The 20601-nt window shown below is 41.5% G+C and overlaps 1 protein-coding gene across 2 annotated transcripts in view; it reads right to left on the bottom strand.

Moving 5' to 3' along the window:
* The window catches only part of FMN1 (formin 1), a gene marked incomplete at its 5' end in the record, with an annotated part of 373959 nt that overhangs the window by 242797 nt on the left and 110561 nt on the right, over window positions 1–20601 (bottom strand). Inside the window, 2 exons of one of the 2 annotated variants that reach the window (XM_084632401.1) lie at window positions 16055–16172; window positions 18010–19860. In XM_084632401.1, coding sequence (XP_084488527.1) covers window positions 16055–16172; window positions 18010–19431 — 1540 coding nt within the window. Of the gene's footprint in view, window positions 1–16054; window positions 16173–18009; window positions 19861–20601 lie in introns of those variants that run through there. The other variant, XM_084632400.1, reaches the window with a different exon arrangement.

Here is a 20601-nt window from a genome sequence, read left to right as displayed (position 1 = left end):
AAAACATCCCTAGTTTGAACTTTGGGGACAAAATAAAGAAAGTGAGAACTGATTTTTGATAGCATTTGGCTATCACAGTGAATATTTGAAACTCTCTTGGTACAAATGGCATAGTCAATTCAGGTCTAGAGTAATAGTTCCCTGGAATAAGGAATTCCTACATTGCAGAGAAACTTGTGCATTCATACACCAAACACAAATAAGCACCCATATAATTACCACAGCTTGAGAGTCACCCATTGAATGAAAATCAGAATTAACATGAAATGCACTTAACGTTAACAGAACACGGAATAATGGTTTCAAGTTTCGGTGGGGGAGATCTAGGTTGGATATTAGGAAAAACATTTTCACTAGGAGGGTGGTGAAGCACTGGAATGGGTTACTTAGGGAGGTGGTGGAATCTCCTTCCTTAGAGGTTTTTAAGGCCCAGCTTGACAAAGCCCTGTCTGGGATGATTTAGTTGGGGCTTGGTCCTGCTTTGAGCAGGGAGCTGGACTAGATGACCTCGAGGTCCCTTCCAACCCTGATATTCTATGATTCTATGAGGAAAGCTGCACATATCTGGTTTTGCCTTCTCTTCCTTTTCCATTTCTTACTTCTGCTCACTCTGTTTATTAGTTTTTTTCCATCTTTCACTGCATTTCTCCATTTTCCCCAATTGACTTCCCTCTTCATCTTGTGTGGTCTTTCACCTATCTTCAGTCTCTTCCCCAAAGATTCCCCTCCTCTTCCCCACATACTTGGTTTCCAGCTCCTCCATTGTTACCCTTTAGTCTTCATTACTCTTTAGTCCCCAAACTATCCAAGGCCCCACAAGTCAGCTACCCACTAGCAGCTTAACACAATTTCTTGCTCTCCCTCGTTTCAGAGCAGAGAATGGGCAGCCTTACACTCCCTTCCACCACTACCAGATCTTTCTCAGATTAGTGCGGGGGAAGGGAGACCTAGTCACCCTAGGCCCTAAGGATTCAAAACAGAAGATTCTGGGATAATGAAAGTGTGGGTGGTGGAGGGAGGTAGTTTGCAAGTCACTGGGGAGAGTCCCTCCCAGAAAATAAGGTTAGGGGATAATCTGAAGGACAGGGGGTACAGATCAGGGGGTTTGAACAGGCAAATACTGAGATCTGGATATTCCGGGTGGTCTAAATAAAATTTAATTATTGGGATCACCCTCTGTCATAAATATAAAGGGAAGGGTAAACCCCTTTGAAATCCCTCCTGGCCAGGGGAAAGCTCCTCTCACCTGTAAAGGGTTAAGAAGCTAAAGGTAACCTCGCTGGCACCTGACCAAAATGACCAATGAGGAGACAAGATACTTTCAAAAGCTGGGAGGAGGGAGAGAAACAAAGGGTCTGTGTCTGTCTGTATGCTGGTTTCTGCCAGGGATAGACCAGGAATGGAGCCTTAGAACTTTTAGTAAGTAATCTAGCTAGGTATGTGTTAGATTATGATTTCTTTAAATGGCTGAGAAAAGAATTGTGCTGAATAGAATAACTATTTCTGTCTATGTATCTTTTTTGTAACTTAAGGTTTTGCCTAGAGGGGTTCTCTATGTTTTTGAATCTAATTACCCTGTAAGATATCTACCATCCTGATTTTACAGGGGGGATTTCTTTATTTCTATTTACTTCTATTTTTTATTAAAAGTCTTCTTGTAAAACACTGAATGCTTTTTCATTGTTATCAGATCCAAGGGTTTGGGTCTGTGGTCACCTATGCAAATTGGTGAGGCTTTTTATCCAACATTTCCCAGGAAAGGGGGGGGTGCAAGTGTTGGGAGGATTGTTCATTGTTCTTAAGATCCAAGGGTCTGGATCTGTAGTCACCTAAGCAAATTGGTGAGGCTTTTTACCAAACCTTGTCCAGGAAGTGGGGTGCAAGGTTTTGGGAAGTATTTTGGGGGGAAGGACGCGTCCAAACAGCTCTTCCCCAGTAACCAGTATTAGTTTGGTGGTGGTAGCGGCCAGTCCAAGGATAACGGGTGTAATATTTGTACCTTGGGGAAGTTTTGACCTAAACTGGTAAAGATAAGCTTAGGAGGTTTTTCATGCAGGTCCCCACATCTGTACCCTAGAGTTCAGAGTGGGGGAGGAACCTTGACATGGTGGCACAGTGGTGGGATTAACCTGAAATCATTTTGAGATCCAGTTGAGATTTTTTTGAACTAGAAATACAGATTTTAAAAAGGAATTTTTAGGAAGTCCAGAAAGCAGCTTTGAAACTGAAAGCAGCTTGGTTTCTCTCTGCTTTGTGGCCAAGCAGAGACAAAAGGGGATTATCTTGTGAATTGCAGGTTTTCTTTGCCTGGAGGCAGGGTACTTAACTCCTGCAGGGAAATTCACAGTCTTCCAACCCAGAGGTTTTTTTCCTTTTCTTCCTAAAAGTAAATAGGGGGAGTTGTGCTCTACCCATTTGACTGGAGACAAAAGTGGCAGGGTTTTTTTTAGGATTTTGATTTTTTTTTGTTTTACAAGGAGCACAGGTTTGAAAAGGAATTTTTTTTTCTTTGGGCTGGGTAAGCAGGTTTCCAAGTAGTTGGAGGATTTTTGCTTTAATTTGGGCCCAGAGCAGAGACAAGGGAATTGTCTTTTTCTGTAGGCTGACAATCACTATCAGAGAATAGGTATTCTATTCCAGCACAGCAAAATTTTACAGCCAAGTTTTGTTTGTTTATTTCTAAACCTCGGGTGTAAAGTTAGTTAAAAACAGAGAGGTTAGAATGGGCAAATCCTCAGCTCGACTACAGCTGGAATTAGCCAAATTTCAGGCTGAGGAAAAACAAAGGGAACATGAAAGACAGATAGAACTCATGCAGCTGAAGAAGGAACAAGAAAGGGAGGCAGAACAACACCAAGAGGCTGCCCACAAGAGGGAAATGGAGGCAAGGAAGCATGTGGAGGAGGAGAGGGAAAAAGAGAGGAAGCATGTGGAGGAGGAGAAGGAAAAAGAGAGGAAGCATGTGGAGGAGATGGAGAGGATAAAGGCCCAGCAGAATATACCAACAAACCCTAGCAATCCTTCTCCAGGTACCACTTCCCATCCCAGAAAGTTCCCCACCTACAAGGCAGGTGATGATACTGAGGCCTTCTTAGAAAACTTCGAAAGGGCCTGCCTTGGGTACAACATCTCTACTGACCAATACATGGTAGAGCTGAGGCCGCAGCTCAGTGGACCCTTAGCTGAGGTGGCAGCTGAAATGCCTAAAGAACACATGAACAAGTATGAACTGTTTAAATCCAAGGCGAGAGTCAGAATGGGGATAACACCCAAGCAGTCTCGTCGGAGGTTCAGAGCCCTAAGGTGGAAACCAGACATGTCATTTACCCGACATGCCTACCACATTGTAAAACATTGGGATGCCTGGATATCAGGAGCAAGTGTTGAATCTCCAGTAAATTTGCCCTTCCTAATGCAAATGGAACAATTCTTAGAGGGTGTTCCTGAGGAAATAGAAAGATACATCCTAGATGGGAAACCCAAAACTGTAATTGAGGCAGGAGAGATTGGAGCCAGATGGGTGGAGGTGGCAGAGAAGAAGAAAACTGGTCGCAGTTGGAGCGGAGACCAGAAGGGACCACCCCAGACCACACCCTATTACCGGGGGCCGCCCAAAGCCCCACCTACCTCCCAAAGAACCCTCCAGACCCCTTATCGTCCCACCACCCCGTTCTCCAGCAACCCTCCTCGCCCCAGTGACCCGTCAGCTGGACGATGTTTTAAGTGTAACGAGCTGGGGCATGTAAAGGCCAACTGCCCCAAGAACCCCAACAGATTACAGTTCATTGCACCGGAATCACACCAGAGGTCCACAGGCCCAGATACCTCCCAGATACCCTTGGAGCGGAGGGAAACTGTGAGTGTGGGTGGGAAGAAGGTCACCGCGTGGAGGGACACCGGAGCACAAGTGTCAGCTATCCATGCTTCCTTAGTGGACCCCAATTTAATCAACCCAGAGATCCAAGTGACGATTCAACCTTTCAAGTCCAACTCTTTCAATTTGCCTACAGCCAAGTTGCCTGTCCAGTACAAGGGCTGGTCAGGAATGTGGACTTTTGCAGTCTATGATGATTATCCCATCCCCATGCTGTTGGGGGAAGACTTGGCCAATCATGTGAAGCAGGCCAAGAGGGTGGGAATGGTCACCCGCAACCAGGCTAAACAAGCCGTGAGGCCTAGCTCTGTTCCGGAAACTTCTATCAGGACCCAGTCAGAGGTGATGGACCCGGACCCCAGGCCAATGTCTGCAACAGCAGTAGTGGATCCAGTTCCAGAGACCCAGACGGAACCAGTCCCAGAACCGGAACCAGCTGAACAACCAACACTAGACTCCGTGTCAGCACTGAATCCAGTACTTGCAACCTCAACACCAGAGGGCCCCACCGAACCTGAACTGGCAGCAGCCGATAACCCTACACAAGAGGCTCAGCCGGAGCCTGAATCCCAACATAGTGCACCAGCGGAGAGCGGTTCACAGTCAACAGAAACAGCTCCATCCCCTATATCACTTCCAGAGGGACCAAGCCTAGGTCCACAATCCCATGAGGAACTGATGTCTCCAGCATCAAGGGAACAGTTCCAGACCAAACAGGAAGCAGATGAAAGCCTCCAGAGAGCTTGGACGGTGGCACGGAGCAACCCACCGCCTCTCAGCTCTTCTAATCGATCCAGGTTTGTTGTAGAAAGAGGACTTTTATACAAGGAAACTCTTTCTGGGGGACACCAGGAAGACTGGCATCCTCAGAGACAGTTGGTAGTTCCAACTAAATACCGGGCCAAGCTCTTGAGCTTAGCCCATGATCACCCTAGTGGCCATGCTGGGGTGAACAGGACCAAAGACCGTTTGGGGGGATCATTCCACTGGGAGGGAATGGGCAAGGATGTTTCTACCTATGTCCAGTCTTGTGAGGTGTGCCAAAGAGTGGGAAAACCCCAAGACCAGGTCAAAGCCCCTCTCCAGCCACTCCCCATCATTGAAGTTCCATTTCAGCGAGTAGCTGTGGATATTCTGGGTCCTTTTCTGAAAAAGACACCCAGAGGAAAGCAGTACATACTGACTTTCATGGATTTTGCCACCCGATGGTCGGAAGCAGTAGCTCTAAGCAACACCAGGGCTAAAAGTGTGTGTCAGGCACTAGCAGACATTTTTGCCAGGGTAGGTTGGCCCTCCGACATCCTCACAGATGCAGGGACTAATTTCCTGGCAGGAACTATGAAAAACCTTTGGGAAGCTCATGGGGTAAATCACTTGGTTGCCACTCCTTACCACCATCAAACAAATGGCATGGTGGAGAAGTTTAATGGAACTTTGGGGGCCATGATACGTAAATTCGTAAATGAGCACTCCAATGATTGGGACCTAGTATTGCAGCAGTTGCTCTTTGCCTACAGAGCTGTACCACATCCCAGTTTAGGGTTTTCCCCATTTGAACTTGTATATGGCCGTGAGGTTAAGGGGCCATTGCAGTTGGTGAAGCAGCAATGGGAGGGATTTACACCTTCTCCAGGAACAAACATTCTGGACTTTGTAACCAACCTACAAAACACCCTCCGAACCTCTTTAGCCCTTGCTAGAGAAAACTTACAGGATGCTCAAAAAGAGCAAAAAGCCTGGTATGATAAACATGCCAGAGAGCGTTCCTTCAAAGTAGGAGACCAGGTCATGGTCTTAAGGGCGCTCCAGGCCCATAAAATGGAAGCATCGTGGGAAGGGCCATTCATGGTCCAGGAGCGCCTGGGAGCTGTTAATTATCTCATAGCATTCCCCACCTCCAACCGAAAGCCTAAGGTGTACCATATTAATTCTCTAAAGCCCTTTTATTCCAGAGAATTAAAGGTTTGTCAGTTTACAGCCCAGGGAGGAGACGACGCTGAGTGGCCTGAAGGTGTCTACTATGAAGGGAAATGTGCTGGTGGTGTGGAAGAGGTGAACCTCTCCATGACCCTTGGGCGTATGCAGCGACAGCAGATCCAGGAGCTGTGCACTAGCTACGCGCCAACGTTCTCAGCCACCCCAGGACTGACTGAACGGGCATACCACTCCATTGACACAGGTAATGCTCACCCAATTAGGGTCCAACCTTACCGGGTGTCTCCTCAAGCTAAAACTGCTATAGAACGGGAGATCCAGGATATGTTACAGATGGGTGTAATCCGCCCCTCTGAAAGTGCATGGGCATCTCCAGTGGTTCTAGTTCCCAAACCAGATGGGGAAATACGTTTTTGCGTGGACTACCGTAAGCTAAATGCTGTAACTCGCCCAGACAACTATCCCATGCCATGCACAGATGAACTATTAGAGAAACTGGGACGGGCCCAGTTCATCTCTACCTTGGACTTAACCAAGGGGTACTGGCAGGTACCGCTAGATGAATCTGCCAAGGAAAGGTCAGCCTTCATCACACATCTCGGGCTGTATGAATTTAATGTACTCCCTTTCGGGCTGCGAAATGCACCCGCCACTTTCCAAAGGCTTGTAGATGGTCTCCTAGCGGGATTAGGAGAATATGCAGTCACCTACCTTGACGATGTGGCCATATTTTCAGATTCCTGGGCAGACCACCTGGAACATCTACAAAAAGTCCTTGAGCGCATAAGGGAGGCAGGACTAACTGTTAAGGCTAAGAAGTGTCAAATAGGCCTAAACAGAGTGACTTACCTTGGACACCAGGTGGGTCAAGGAACTATCAGCCCCCTACAGGCCAAAGTGGATGCTATCCAAAAGTGGCCTGTCCCAAAGTCAAAGAAACAGGTTCAATCCTTCTTAGGCTTGGCCGGTTATTACAGACGATTTGTACCGCACTACAGGCAAATCGCTGCCCCACTGACAGACCTAACCAAAAAGAAACAGCCAAATGCTGTTCAGTGGACCGGAAAGTGTCAGAAGGCCTTTAACAAGCTTAAAGCGACACTCCTGTCTGACCCTGTACTAAGGGCCCCAGACTTTGACAAACCGTTCCTAGTAACCACAGATGCATCCGAGCGTGGTGTGGGAGCAGTTTTAATGCAGAAAGGACCTGATCAAGAATTCCACCCTGTAGTGTTTCTCAGCAAAAAACTGTCTGAGAGGGAAAGCAACTGGTCAGTCACTGAAAAAGAATGTTATGCCATTGTCTACGCTCTGGAAAAGCTACGCCCATATGTTTGGGGACGGCGTTTCCACCTGCAACCCGACCATGCTGCACTGAAGTGGCTTCACAGCGTCAAGGAAACTAACAAAAAACTTCTTTGGTGGAGTTTAGCTCTCCAAGATTTTGATTTCGACATCCAACACATCTCAGGAGCTTCTAACAAAGTGGCTGATGCACTCTCCCGTGAAAGTTTCCCAGAATCAACTGGTTAAAATCGTCCTTGAGATGTGGAAAATATTGTTAGTCTTTATGTACTTGGTAGTATATTTAGAGATGCATGTGTCTTATTAACTCTGTTTTCCTAGAGCTCCAGGAAGAAATCCCAGCCAGTGTTTCACCCTAGCTGAGATTTGGGGGGCGTGTCATAAATATAAAGGGAAGGGTAAACCCCTTTGAAATCCCTCCTGGCCAGGGGAAAGCTCCTCTCACCTGTAAAGGGTTAAGAAGCTAAAGGTAACCTCGCTGGCACCTGACCAAAATGACCAATGAGGAGACAAGATACTTTCAAAAGCTGGGAGGAGGGAGAGAAACAAAGGGTCTGTGTCTGTCTGTATGCTGGTTTCTGCCAGGGATAGACCAGGAATGGAGCCTTAGAACTTTTAGTAAGTAATCTAGCTAGGTATGTGTTAGATTATGATTTCTTTAAATGGCTGAGAAAAGAATTGTGCTGAATAGAATAACTATTTCTGTCTATGTATCTTTTTTGTAACTTAAGGTTTTGCCTAGAGGGGTTCTCTATGTTTTTGAATCTAATTACCCTGTAAGATATCTACCATCCTGATTTTACAGGGGGGATTTCTTCATTTCTATTTACTTCTATTTTTTATTAAAAGTCTTCTTGTAAAACACTGAATGCTTTTTCATTGTTCTCAGATCCAAGGGTTTGGGTCTGTGGTCACCTATGCAAATTGGTGAGGCTTTTTATCCAACATTTCCCAGGAAAGGGGGGGTGCAAGTGTTGGGAGGATTGTTCATTGTTCTTAAGATCCAAGGGTCTGGATCTGTAGTCACCTAAGCAAATTGGTGAGGCTTTTTACCAAACCTTGTCCAGGAAGTGGGGTGCAAGGTTTTGGGAAGTATTTTGGGGGGAAGGATGCGTCCAAACAGCTCTTCCCCAGTAACCAGTATTAGTTTGGTGGTGGTAGCGGCCAGTCCAAGGATAACGGGTGTAATATTTGTACCTTGGGGAAGTTTTGACCTAAGCTGGTAAAGATAAGCTTAGGAGGTTTTTCATGCAGGTCCCCACATCTGTACCCTAGAGTTCAGAGTGGGGGAGGAACCTTGACATATTGGGATCACCCTCTAATCAAAATTTGACCATTGCTAAATTGTTACAGTAAGTATATATAAACAGAAAATGAATGCCCTAAATAATGGAGGCCAAACATTTCAATAAAATAAAATGATTCCTACAAGTGTTTGGGCTTTACAAAGGAAAACATGCGAAGTCTTGGTGTCTCTTCTGCATAAAGAAAGAACACAGCTTTCATTCCCTCTGACTGCAAAGCAACATACAGCACTTTTCAGTGGTAATCACCTGAGTAACTATCTGATTGATCTTTCTTCTCTTGTCACAGGTAAGGCTAAAGCTACAGCTCATTTACTGGATGACAGACATTAATAACATCACCTGTCACTTTTGTCCTGCCAGGAAGGCAGCAATAGAAATATTGCTGTTGGGCACCTGCAGCCTGATTTATGTGCCAGTAAATATCCTCCCTACTCCATATTTACGGAAAAATCATTATGTGACTGGATCACATGATACAGTGTGCAATTATCCTGTTACAGTGGCAAGGTTCCAATACTACGATACACCAAATAAATGCCACCCAACCAACAAACAGGAGGAGCAAAGTTAATAAGGAATTTCTTCTAAGCATTACAAATTCTTCCCACCCATTCCACCCAGCAAAAGATTAAATAAAAAGATGATATTTGTTTGTCCACAAATTATTTTTTCAATACACTTAATCACAGACTACACACATACAGAATAAGTACCCATTCTAAGGTTCCTGAGAGCCTGGAACAGCTGGAAGATTTAACACCATATGTATGCAATACCTTCTTATGTAAAATAAAATGGATCCCATACTGGTAAGAGCATGTGTTTTTATCATATGGGAGGAGATGAATCCAGATGAGGCCCAAAACTCTGATCTAAATCTAGATCCAAAATTCTACAATGTTTGAGGTTGTTCTGATCCAGAATTTTAATTTAGGCTCATTTTTAAGTCACACATGTTCACAGGCTGGTTCTGACAAAAGTTGAACACACATGGTGTAAGACCACAAAATAAAATCTGATACAAGAGAGTAAATTTCATTAAACCCATGGATTTTACTATTAAGTCAAATGGTCTCATCTGTTTGGCACCAGAATCCTGGAGCCAAAACCTAAAGTGATTATTCTATTTCTGCTATGTAGAACTGCTTTTAGATACTGGCCTCCCTTCCACTGGTGAATTGCAGAGCACACCAAAGTATTGCAATGTGTGTGAAGAACGTTGCTGGCACAAACTAAAAGGTACCTTGTTCGTGTTATTGTAATTGTCTTTCAAACAGGACTATGTTAATACAAACTAGGAACCTTTGGTTCATTCCAGCAGCGTCCATACAGAGCAGTTAGATTGCAACACTTTGGTATGCTCTGCAATTCACACTTCCGTAGTTCGCACTGCAGTACTGTGTAAACTTTGACTTAAAGCACATAGATCTATAATCAGTATTCCTTAATGCACTACTGGAAGGCGCTCAGGGCACATCTACATGGTGACACAGAAAAGTTAAGGCAAATCAACTAAAGATATGAAGTTAATGTGCATTAACTTATGTGCATTGAACCCTCTGGTGGACTTTCTCATTCAGGAGTAAAGTGGTCTTAGTTCACACGACAAGTCCTCTGATACTACAGTCGTGAGAGATGAGCATTGTTTAAGAACCCATATAGAAGAGAATATAGAATGGAACTGGCTGCCTACTCACAAGCCCCGGGAGTAGCCTCTTGTAGTCAGGAGGAAAAGATAAAGGGGAAACTTTGCTCACTGCCCACCATCCTTATTATTAGTTGCATTTCAGTTGACATGAATGAGATTCTGACATTATGAGCAAAGATGTGACAGTCATTCCAGATGAGTGATACTTGGAAGGTATACATTTAAACTGGCTGCACTAGTCACAAAGTGGCAAGCTGGTTTGTAATGAAAACATCAGTTTCCCAACAGAAATCTAATGCAACTTGCCAAAATATGTTAAATCATACCAAGTTGGAACACATCTGTTATATTATAACATTTGTGACAAATAATATAGTAAAACAATTTAAAACTCCTACTTCGATCACCAAATGAACTGGAGTCAAATTGGCAGTTACCATCAATCACAAAAACTCCAACTTCAGTACATATGCACACAATAGGGGAGTTAATTTATCATTTTTTCCTAACATATTCCTACTTAATGCTTTCTATTCATTAATAAACTGTTAACTCTATTATAGATTTTAATACTATGTCTAAATAACAACTCTTAAGATCAAATGAATTCAAGTAACTCTGAGGGCATGTCTACACTACCACTTAAGTTGATCTAACTTACATCTCTCAGGGGTGTGAAAAAGACATCCCTCGAGCAACGCAAGTTACAGTGGCCTAAGTGCTGTCTATATCACTGCTATGTCAGCAGAAGATGCTTTCCCACTGACATAGCACAACTACACCTCCACAAGAGATGGAAGCTAATGGGAAAGCGCTCTCCCGTTAGCATAGTGTCTTCACTGGACGCGCTTCAGCAGCCCAGGTGCACTGATGCAGCGCTTCTAGTGTAGCCGTACTCTGAGTAAATCAGATCCTGCCACAAATAATGGAATAATAACTGTTTTACTAGGACACACTAAAATGTTCCCTTTTCTGCATCATATTTCTCAAATGAATAACCCATCACATGGCAAAATCTCTTTATGTGATAGTTTCCAATAGCCTCTTGTAGGCAATAATACTTAAACATATCCTGAATTTCTATAAACATTACAAAATCAAGACCCAGAAAAATCTGCCAGCCAGAATCTCCTTGAACTATTATCTACCAAAACAATGTGCATCACAGGTCATAACTGAAATCCCAGAAGAACAGGCTTTCTAAATTCTATTTTTGCATCTCAGCAGTAAAATATGGTTTATTCCATGAAATCCTTTAATTGCTAAGATATGGCCAATGCAAACCTATAGTAAGTACTCTATTATCAAACCAGTAATAAAGCGTACACAATATTTATACCAGAAAATGTCATCACAAAGGTTTTAAAATAAAAAAAGTTGATACAAGTCAGACACTCTGCTAGGGGTCCCAGTCCATGAATGAGGTTCCTAGGCACTAGTACAATACAAATAATACTTAAATACTATTAGTATTATTATTGATTATGTAAAAGCTTGACACGGAAGAATAAATACAATTATGTAGAGCTTTGAAGGGGGGTGGAATTCACATCAGGCTTTCATTAAAATACAGAATGCTTTGTGGGTTTGCCTGAAGTTAATTAAGCCAGATCTTTGCAGTGACAGCTCTAACTCCCCATCCAGGCACAGAAAGTAGGAAGCTCATACGTAAAATATGATCACTTTCTTCATGGTGACATTTCCCCTTGAGGGTCAGATTCCACCATTTCCACTCTAAACAGCTAGCAATAATGAGAGTAAAAATGGTGAAATTTTGCTGCTTGAAAAAATACGTCCTCATGAAACCCATGAGAATATCAAGTGTTGGCAAGTAAGAACACAAAGTGAAATAGATTCATTTATACTCCAGCATCCAGCTGATTGTTGAAAAGGACAGGCTCCAAGTGGAGTATTCACCTCCTCTCTTTTTGCCTGAAGAGATCCCTAAAGAATCTGGCTACTGTTGCCTAGCTGGCAAATATAAGTTTGGAGAGATATAGGCCACCTACGTAGTGTTATTCCTTACTCATTTAGAAAAAATTACGAACAATAATTCCTTCACTTACAAATATTTTCCTCTTCAGACTACTTTACCTCTACCCTTAAAAAAGCATTTAAGTATTATCTCCATTTTACAGAGGAAGAATGAGGCAGACAGGGTAAATAATTTTCCCATGAAGGAAGCCTGTGTAAAAGCCACGATTAAAGCTCATGAGTTTGTGGCTCTCACCTATGCTCAGACTACTACATACATCGCTCTAGTATACAAGCCTCTCATTTGGTTTAAAATGTGCTGAAGGAGGATCCCATAGTGGCAATCCACAGCACAGCTGAAAGAGGTTTTCATACTTCAGAAACTGTAGAGAAAGCATCTGGCATTATTTGGTATTTCCTTTGCTATCATTTAAAACACCTATGTTTCAATAAGGGAGCTGTCTTGCAGAGCCTGGTTTCTCTTTCCAGAAAGAAATCAAAATTCTGTTTGTAGGATCAGAGTCTGTTGCCATAGAAATTGTGGTGCCATAGAGACAGCATGACTTCACTGCAGAATCAAGTATGATGGAAAGACAGTCTGAGGGAGCAGAACCTTGTTTAAAAATATAAACAAAAGAATTAACTAAAAAGGTTAAGAATAGCTATGAAAGCTAAATGTATTTATATTTCAGTCTGATTCATTCCAAAGTTGTCTCCAATATGAATGCCAATTAAGTTCTTTTTTTCTTATTACTCTTTTTTCCACTTTGTTTAAGCAATAGGACAAGTTGTTCCAGCTTCAGGTGACTACTAGACCTATATTTACTAAATAAGCATTTTTAATAGGGATCATCAGATCTGTAGTTTTTTCCCCTTGTGTGTCTTGCTGATGACAAATTCTTCAAACACAGGGGTATTATGAACTGAAAGCTCTTTTACTTCATAGGTAAACTATGCATATGCAAAGAATAATCATATAACTAAGCTCCCTGCATTCTTCCCAGCTTCTATTGCTGTGGCAGCTGGGCGCTTTATTTGCAGAGATTAAAATGCAGAACAAGTGCAAAACAAACTACTGATCAAATGCTAAACAAAATAAGTGATTTTAAAATTGTGCTAGACTCGAGTTGTGACTGACTGTGACTAAAAGGAGCATGTTCGAAAAAAATCAGGGGAGGAGAAGCAATATCTGAGAGATTCCTGCCAATTAGGGTGACCAGACAGCAAATGTGAAAAATCAGGACGGGGAAAGGGGGTAATAGCAGCCTATATAAGAAAAAGACCCCAAAATCCGGACTGTCCCTGTAAAATCGGGACATCTGGTCACCCTACTGCCAATAGACAGTGTTTAAACGTAGGTTCTGAAAACAAGAGCTTTCCATCTGGTTTTAACTGTTGGAATGAGTTATCTTCTGAGAAACGCTCTATCAAATAATAGAGTCCCACACTACTCTGGACTTAAAGATAAACACTACCCCCTTACATTGCACTTGAAAGCAAACAGGAAATCAGTGAAGACTTGGGTACAGGCTGTGTATATTTAAAGCAGGTCTGCACCACGCAGATTGATACTTGTGCAGAAGACACCACACTTGGGACAAGTAGCATTCTGCTCTTCCAGGAGCTTGCAGATGAGCTTCAGGGGTAGTCGTAAGCAAAGTGCATTAGGGTTTTCAAACCTAGAGCTAACACAGGCAACATGGCTGATTTGAGGTTTTCACTTGCAGTGTCCTAGCCAGTCATACAGTTTCACTTCAAGCTGCCACTGCTCTCTGGGCATCCAGGAATAATTATGGAGCCAAAAGAATCAAGAGGCTGCTAACCATTTAGGCACAAATCTACTATACATCCTCAACAGATGTTACAGACACAGCCTTCACCCAACTCCTGTAAAAGCATCACTTGTGTTTCATCACAATTGAATCACCAGCAGTTTTTTTTTCCATCAAAATCCCTATCTCTGCCAGACACTGGGTGAATAAAGGGACTGTAGAATTTGGGCTCTATAAAAATAAGGCTTAGAATACCATCAGCATGTTGATGACACTGCCATCCACAACGTCTCAGTAACAAACAACAATATATGTGGGATCTAAGTGAATCCCCCCTTCCTATTCACATCCCAATAAAGCATGAACTAGTTCATCTCATTACTAGTACAATATGGAGCTTTTGTTTATTGAAAGCTTGTTCCCCTTTTGCTATGACAGATTATATTTCACTTTAGACATCTAGGAAGTAGGAAAAAAAAAAGATAGGAAAGCCCTTTTTTCACTTTTCATGTTAGGAATATTAAATACTCCATATGTAGTACTTTTAAAAAACAAATAGTTTCAGAAAAAGAGACAGTGGAAGTCCTGTCAAAAGCTGAAATACTGTACTTTGCACATATATTGTACTGTTCATTTAGGGATCTCTCTGAGGTTTCCGACTGATTAGCTACAATATAAGTGACCCAATTCAGTATGTAGAAGTATGGTGGGTCAGATGAGTTAAGAGCGGTGTTCCTGTCAGTGCTGGAAAAACAAATGTAGCTAACTTTCTGAACACCCCTGTGCGGAAGATACTCCTCGTGTTACATCCATTTTATAAAGCAGTAAGCTAAAGTGGAGAGAGAGGTTAAATTACTAGCCCAAATTCATAGCGAGTCAATTACAGAGACAGAAAAAAACCTAGGGTGCTATTCTCAGTTCTCCCTCTAATAACCCTCCCTCTTTTCCTACTAAAAAATACTTAAACAATTTATTTACTTTGTATGTTAACAGTATTATTTTGACACTCAACATCATTTAACTAGTATTATTCTCTTACCTATGAGTAATTGTTCAGAAATAGTAGGGGTTCAGGAGGGAGTGAAAAAGTTATGAGTCAAGAAGACAGTGAAAGGAGTGAGAATATGTAGTTTAGAATCCAGACAAATAAGAAGGGACACAATAGAAATAAACAAGATAATGAATCATATATGAAAAGTAAATCCATTACTCCCATTTACCCTCTCTAGTAATACAACAGCAGGTAGGCCTTAATTGAAACTAAAAGACAACACATTTAAACCCAATACAAGACACAGGCAATTAAACTGCAGAATTTATTGCCAGAATATAGCATAAAGGCCAAGAATTTAATCCTTTTTTAATCCTACTAAATCATTTATGGATAAATTTTTCAAAAGTAACTAGGTGAATTAGGAACACAAATCCCATTGCCTTTCATTTAGGTGCTTTAGAAAAATCCCACAATGTATGAATAATGAGAACAGCCAGAGTTACACTTGGATACAATAAACACATTTTTAAGGTCTATGAACCCTCATGCTCAGGGCACAAGCCAACAACTAGCTGATATGGGCTTGGATGAAACATTTTCCTACAGGTAGACTATTCCAGAAACGTCCAGCACTGGGTTTCTCATGCCTTCTGCTGAAGCATCTAGTACTGGGATCTGTTACACACAAAATACCAAACTAGATGGACCAGTGATCTGATTGGATACAGCTACTCCTACGTGCCTATGCAAAGAAGGTAACAAAACTAAACACGTTAATACTCCTACTTCTACTCTGAATGTAAAAACATCAGTGTAATGGTACCGAAAGAGAATCAGCAAATCAGACTAGAATCTGGCAGATTCAATACCCAAAATGTGTTCTAACCCAAAAAGAAGGAATCTATAGTAATTCTGACATATTAGACCATCTTGATCCCTCCACTAATTTAAACAGAGTTGCACCAGATATATGTTTGGCCTAGCGTATCAGAAAACAATGCAATTTTTTTTTCATAAGAAGTTTCAAAAGGTTATAATTTCTTCAGATGGCATCCAAATCCACAGAGAGTTTCAAATTACCTACCTACCAGGTCATGGTAACTAGTGCCATGGTGAGAAAAAAAATAATATGCTGTCAGCTTTTTAGAATAAGAAAATAATCATTATATTTTTATATTTCACAAACCCAACACTTGAAACATTACAACAATCCATTTCTGCAAGTCTTTCACCTTTTTGTTTTACCTGCTTCAGTGTACTTCAACCCCACTTTTTCTTTTCCCTCGTTGATTTCAGGTGGAGGCCAGACAGCCTGGAGTTTCCCTGGAGTTTTGTCATCTTGCTCTGAGGGATTTAGGTCAGGCTATTAAAAATATGAAAAAGAGAAGATTAAAATGTTGCAATATTAATCCATTCCAAAAATGGTAAATACTGCGTTTAACTAAACTTGTGTATTTAAAGCAATGGCCGTCCATAACTGGAGCTCATTTGCATTATAAAATTAGAGCCAGGATGATTAGGAGTTTGATTCCAATCCATTATAATGAAATTCAGTCGGTGAGGATGAAGAAAGGAGGAAAAGAGTGTAAGAACAACTGCTTTGGGGGTGGGGGGAAACATCACAAAGCTTACTAGCATGTTACATGCAGCATTTTAATTTAAATATAACAAAGTAGCTCTGAGAAGCTGCCTGCCTGTTGTGAACCAAGGAGGCTAATACGGTGTCAGGAATTTTCATATTTATTCTGTATCTATAGCTAAAGTTGGAAGAGCCAAACATGGTTTTGTTGAAGGTGAATTATAGTAGTGCTCACTAGTGTCACTGATACACATGAGAAACAAATGCCCTGCCAGCATCTACATTTTCCCCACCACAGGAAATTTACTATAAGCTGATATTGTGTCTACAAGGTCTCAGTCTACCCAGGAGAAGTTCTTAGAGGTTTTTTTTAAAACACATACATACACACACACACGCACACGTGAATGGAAACTCAAAACTTGGAGTACAGGCAAACAAATTCTAGGTTATCCAGCTTCAGATTTAGGACCCAACCCCACAACCCTTACTCAAACACGCAATCCTACTGTAGTCAATGAAAATAGTTTTATGAATTAATTACATCTGCGCACATCTGTAATTGTTAAAGGATGTGTCCTTTTTCTGCTCATTTAACTCAAAGGGGCTTTTAAATTTATGTATTTGCATTTAAGTTCAGGTCCTTACTATGAATTTATATTGGTTTATTCAGACTCTCAATGTGGGAGAGTTTTGTGGGGGTTTTATTGCCTTTTTTCACTTAAAAATACACATATCCAAAACACCATATTGACAGAGGCTCCAATCCCATAAACATAAAGGAATATGCTTAACTTTAAACAGATAAATAGTTCCACTGATTTCACTGGGACAACTGTCCTGTGTACTGCTGAACATGTGGAAGTCTTTGTAAGATCAGAGTTTAGGTGTATAGACAATTGACAGAGAGGATACCTTTTAGGGCCCCTCTCTTTGGCAAGTCACCCAGAAAATTGTATACAACTTATTGTCTGTTGCATCACCTGTCATAATACAATTCTTTCTAAGAGGATTTTAAAAAACAAAACAAAAATTACTTTTAGAAAGAAAAGCCATTAAAAATAAAGACAGTGTAGAGTTGAGGCTGACACTGATCTCTGATAACTCTCTTTAGGTTTTCTTGAAGTCTAGGTATATGATATGAAGTGTAATATTTACAATAACAATAAAGAGTGAATTTCAGTATTAACTTTCTATTAGGATAATTAAAGATATTTACAGTAAATACTTGTAATTTAACTTTGATTCAGAGAGCACCCACATTCAATGAAAGGAAAGCAATTGATTTGCAGCCACATTTTTTATATTAGACACACAAATTGGGGGACTCAAATTTTTTGGATTCCCAACTTGAGACATCTTTGGCCTTGTTTTCTAAAGGTGCTCATCATCTATAGTTCTCACTGACTTCATTCAGAACTCGGGTTGTCCAGCACTTGTGAAAAGATTAAAGGTGTCTCAAGTTGGGAAGCCAAAACTTAAGGCTCCCAAAATCAGAAGCCACGCTTGAAATTTTGACTTTAGTTATTTTAGTTCACACCAATCATTTTATCAGCAGAAATTATTTTATATCCATTTATTTACCTCGAGCCCTTAGAATGTAAAAGTAACTCAAACCTACAGATTTCAGGTCAGATGCTCCATTCCCAGACTTTGATTTTGATCTCTCAAATACTGCTTTCAGCAACTCCTTTTCATTTCTCATTTTGCGTTTTATGGCTTCCAGCTCTGAAGTATCAACAGTCATCTCCTTTTTTGGAGGCCGCGTAAACAAAGCTTTAAATGCATCTAATGCCGACTCAGCTGGGCTTGGTTTTGTTTCTTCAGCAGGGGACAGGGGCTCCGTTCTATTGGTGGCTTTGCTCTCCTGGCCTTCATCACTGGTCTCACTAGTCTCCTCACCTGAATCTTCGGCTTTATCTTCATTTTTAGAGACCTCAATGTTTAACAGCTGAGAGAGCTGTTCCAGGAAAGTAGGACTTGTTTTAGGCTCAGCTGGTTTCTTTTTAGTGAGCACATCTGATGTAATATTAGATTTCTTAACCGGCTGTTTTAATTTAAGCAGAGCCAAATCACTGTCCTTTGGTTTAATTTCTGTGATAGTCTCTCCATCCTCTGCAGCTAGACCTTTTTTTCGCACACGCAATCCACTAAAGAAAGTAGGTAGCTGAAAGGTCTTTTCACCTATGGCTGATTTTGGGGAGGATGTGTTATTAGTGCCGTTTGCTGAAGATGCTTGTTCTTCTCCACTCATAGGCTCTTGAGGATTCTGTTCTAGAGAAGGTGGGCCAATGCAGTGCTCGTCTGTTAACATTTTGTCTTCTCTAGCTGAGCTACATTCCAGATCACCATTCAGCTCTGTTGGAAGCTGCTGAGAAATTGGTGAGCTTGACTCAGTTTTATCTCTCTCCACAGTGGCATTACTTTCACTGGACCCTTCTGATTCCAATTCTTCGTTATCCTGGTTGTTATTCTCTAAAGACTCATCAGACAAAGCCACAATAGTTAACACAGATTTGTTTGTTTTGTCTCCATCACTGTCTAGGTCTGTACTCTCATTGTCCGATACTGTATCACTTGTTGTATAAGCCAAAGTACTTTGTACAAAAATGGCATCCTTGTCATCTCTGTCACATTCAGACAAAGGAGGCTGTACAGACTCTAAATGAGGAAGAGGTGGTTCATTCTGTTCAGCTAACTCCATATTCAGGTCAGCCTGCCTGCTGGCCTCTGGGTCAGCCTGGCTGCCGGCCTCCGGGTCAGCCTGCTGTATTTTGGGAAGCACATGATGTACTTCTGGATCATCATGACCACCACCACCCTTGTCTTGGTTGGCAGCTTGGGTATTTGTATCAGCATCAAAAGTTCGAAATGCCTTAAGTACTGCTTGTTTTTTCAAAGTTGCTGGTTCCAACTTAGTAGTAAATCCAAAAAGTGCTTTCATAGAAAATGCAGTGAAGAAAGGCTGGCTGTGTTCAGTCTCTGTTGCATGCCCTAGATCTAAAAGCTCACTGCTGCCAGGTGAAGTGTTATTTGCTTCCATGTTGGGCAAACCACAATATAGCTTTTACTTTTGTTATTACTGTTAGTTACCTTCTACACAATTGTTTATTACACCCATTCAGTCTATTAACTTACAACAGGAAATGCAATGGGAGCTCTTCTTTTTGTATCATAAGGAAAGCCGGTCTCCCCAAGGTCACACTATCCCTCCTTTCATGTTTCTAGCGCTGTAGTATGGACTGAAAGCGTCTGTCAAATTTTACAACTCCAGTCCAAGAGAAACAAGAAGGCTCTGCATGTTGACATACAGTATTCAAAGTTCTTGGCAGCTTCGTTACTTGTTCCTTTACACAAAAGACTTTTTGTCAGCGAAAATCTGCCAGCACTGTACTCTCAGTTGAAAACCGGACCAATGATCACTGCCCCAATTCCTGCAATCTTACTGGCTACACAATCCTACTTGTTAAAAGTGAAGAGCAACTGTATAAATGAAAAAGCCTGTTGAACAGAACGAATCGCATTAGTTTCCTACTTCCTTATGGGTTGTGAACTTCTGTCTGCCGAAAACTCCTGAAAGCTTCTTTCATGTAACCTTTTCCACTTTGTCTAAGACCGCCTTTAGCAAATGCAACCACACAAAAAAAAAAAACTCTGTAAAATTACAAATCCACACAAAGCAATACTTCAAAAATCTCTACCAAACAAACAAAAACAACCTTCGTTGATCTTCTGGACTGTTCTGAATTCTCAACCGGCTACAGTATCTAGACGTAGTACCCTTGAAACTGAATAAAAAATATCAAGCTCTCTCCTTCCGCTTTGCTGCAGGTTTCATCTGGAATGCAGATTTCAGGCTCCAGGGCCAGTTTAAAAAAAAAAAAAAAAAAAGCTCACACACCCACCCACCAAGAAGATTGGTTTCATATTACTACTGGTTTAACTCTCCAGGGCTATTTCTGTGAACTATAAACAGGTACTTAGCGACCATTCACCACACCCAATGACAAAAAGCTGAAAGGGTAGGCAGGGTAAACAGTGAAAGCTCAGAAGTGAGCAATTAACTGTGTAGAGAACAGGACTTGTGTTACTTTTTTATTATTTCAAAGTACAATACCTTCTGCAGAGACATTTCAGTTCAATAATTTCCTCTATATTGCCTACATAACGCTATATATGTAAGGGGCTCTCTAAGGTAATTTCACTGTTTGGG

Source organism: Lepidochelys olivacea (genome assembly GCF_965140295.1).
Source record: "Lepidochelys olivacea isolate rLepOli2 genome assembly, chromosome: 6".
NCBI classification, from domain to species: Eukaryota; Metazoa; Chordata; order Testudines; family Cheloniidae; genus Lepidochelys; species Lepidochelys olivacea.
Note: the sequence above shows the minus strand (reverse complement) of the source record. Positions and strands in the feature narration are given on the sequence as shown.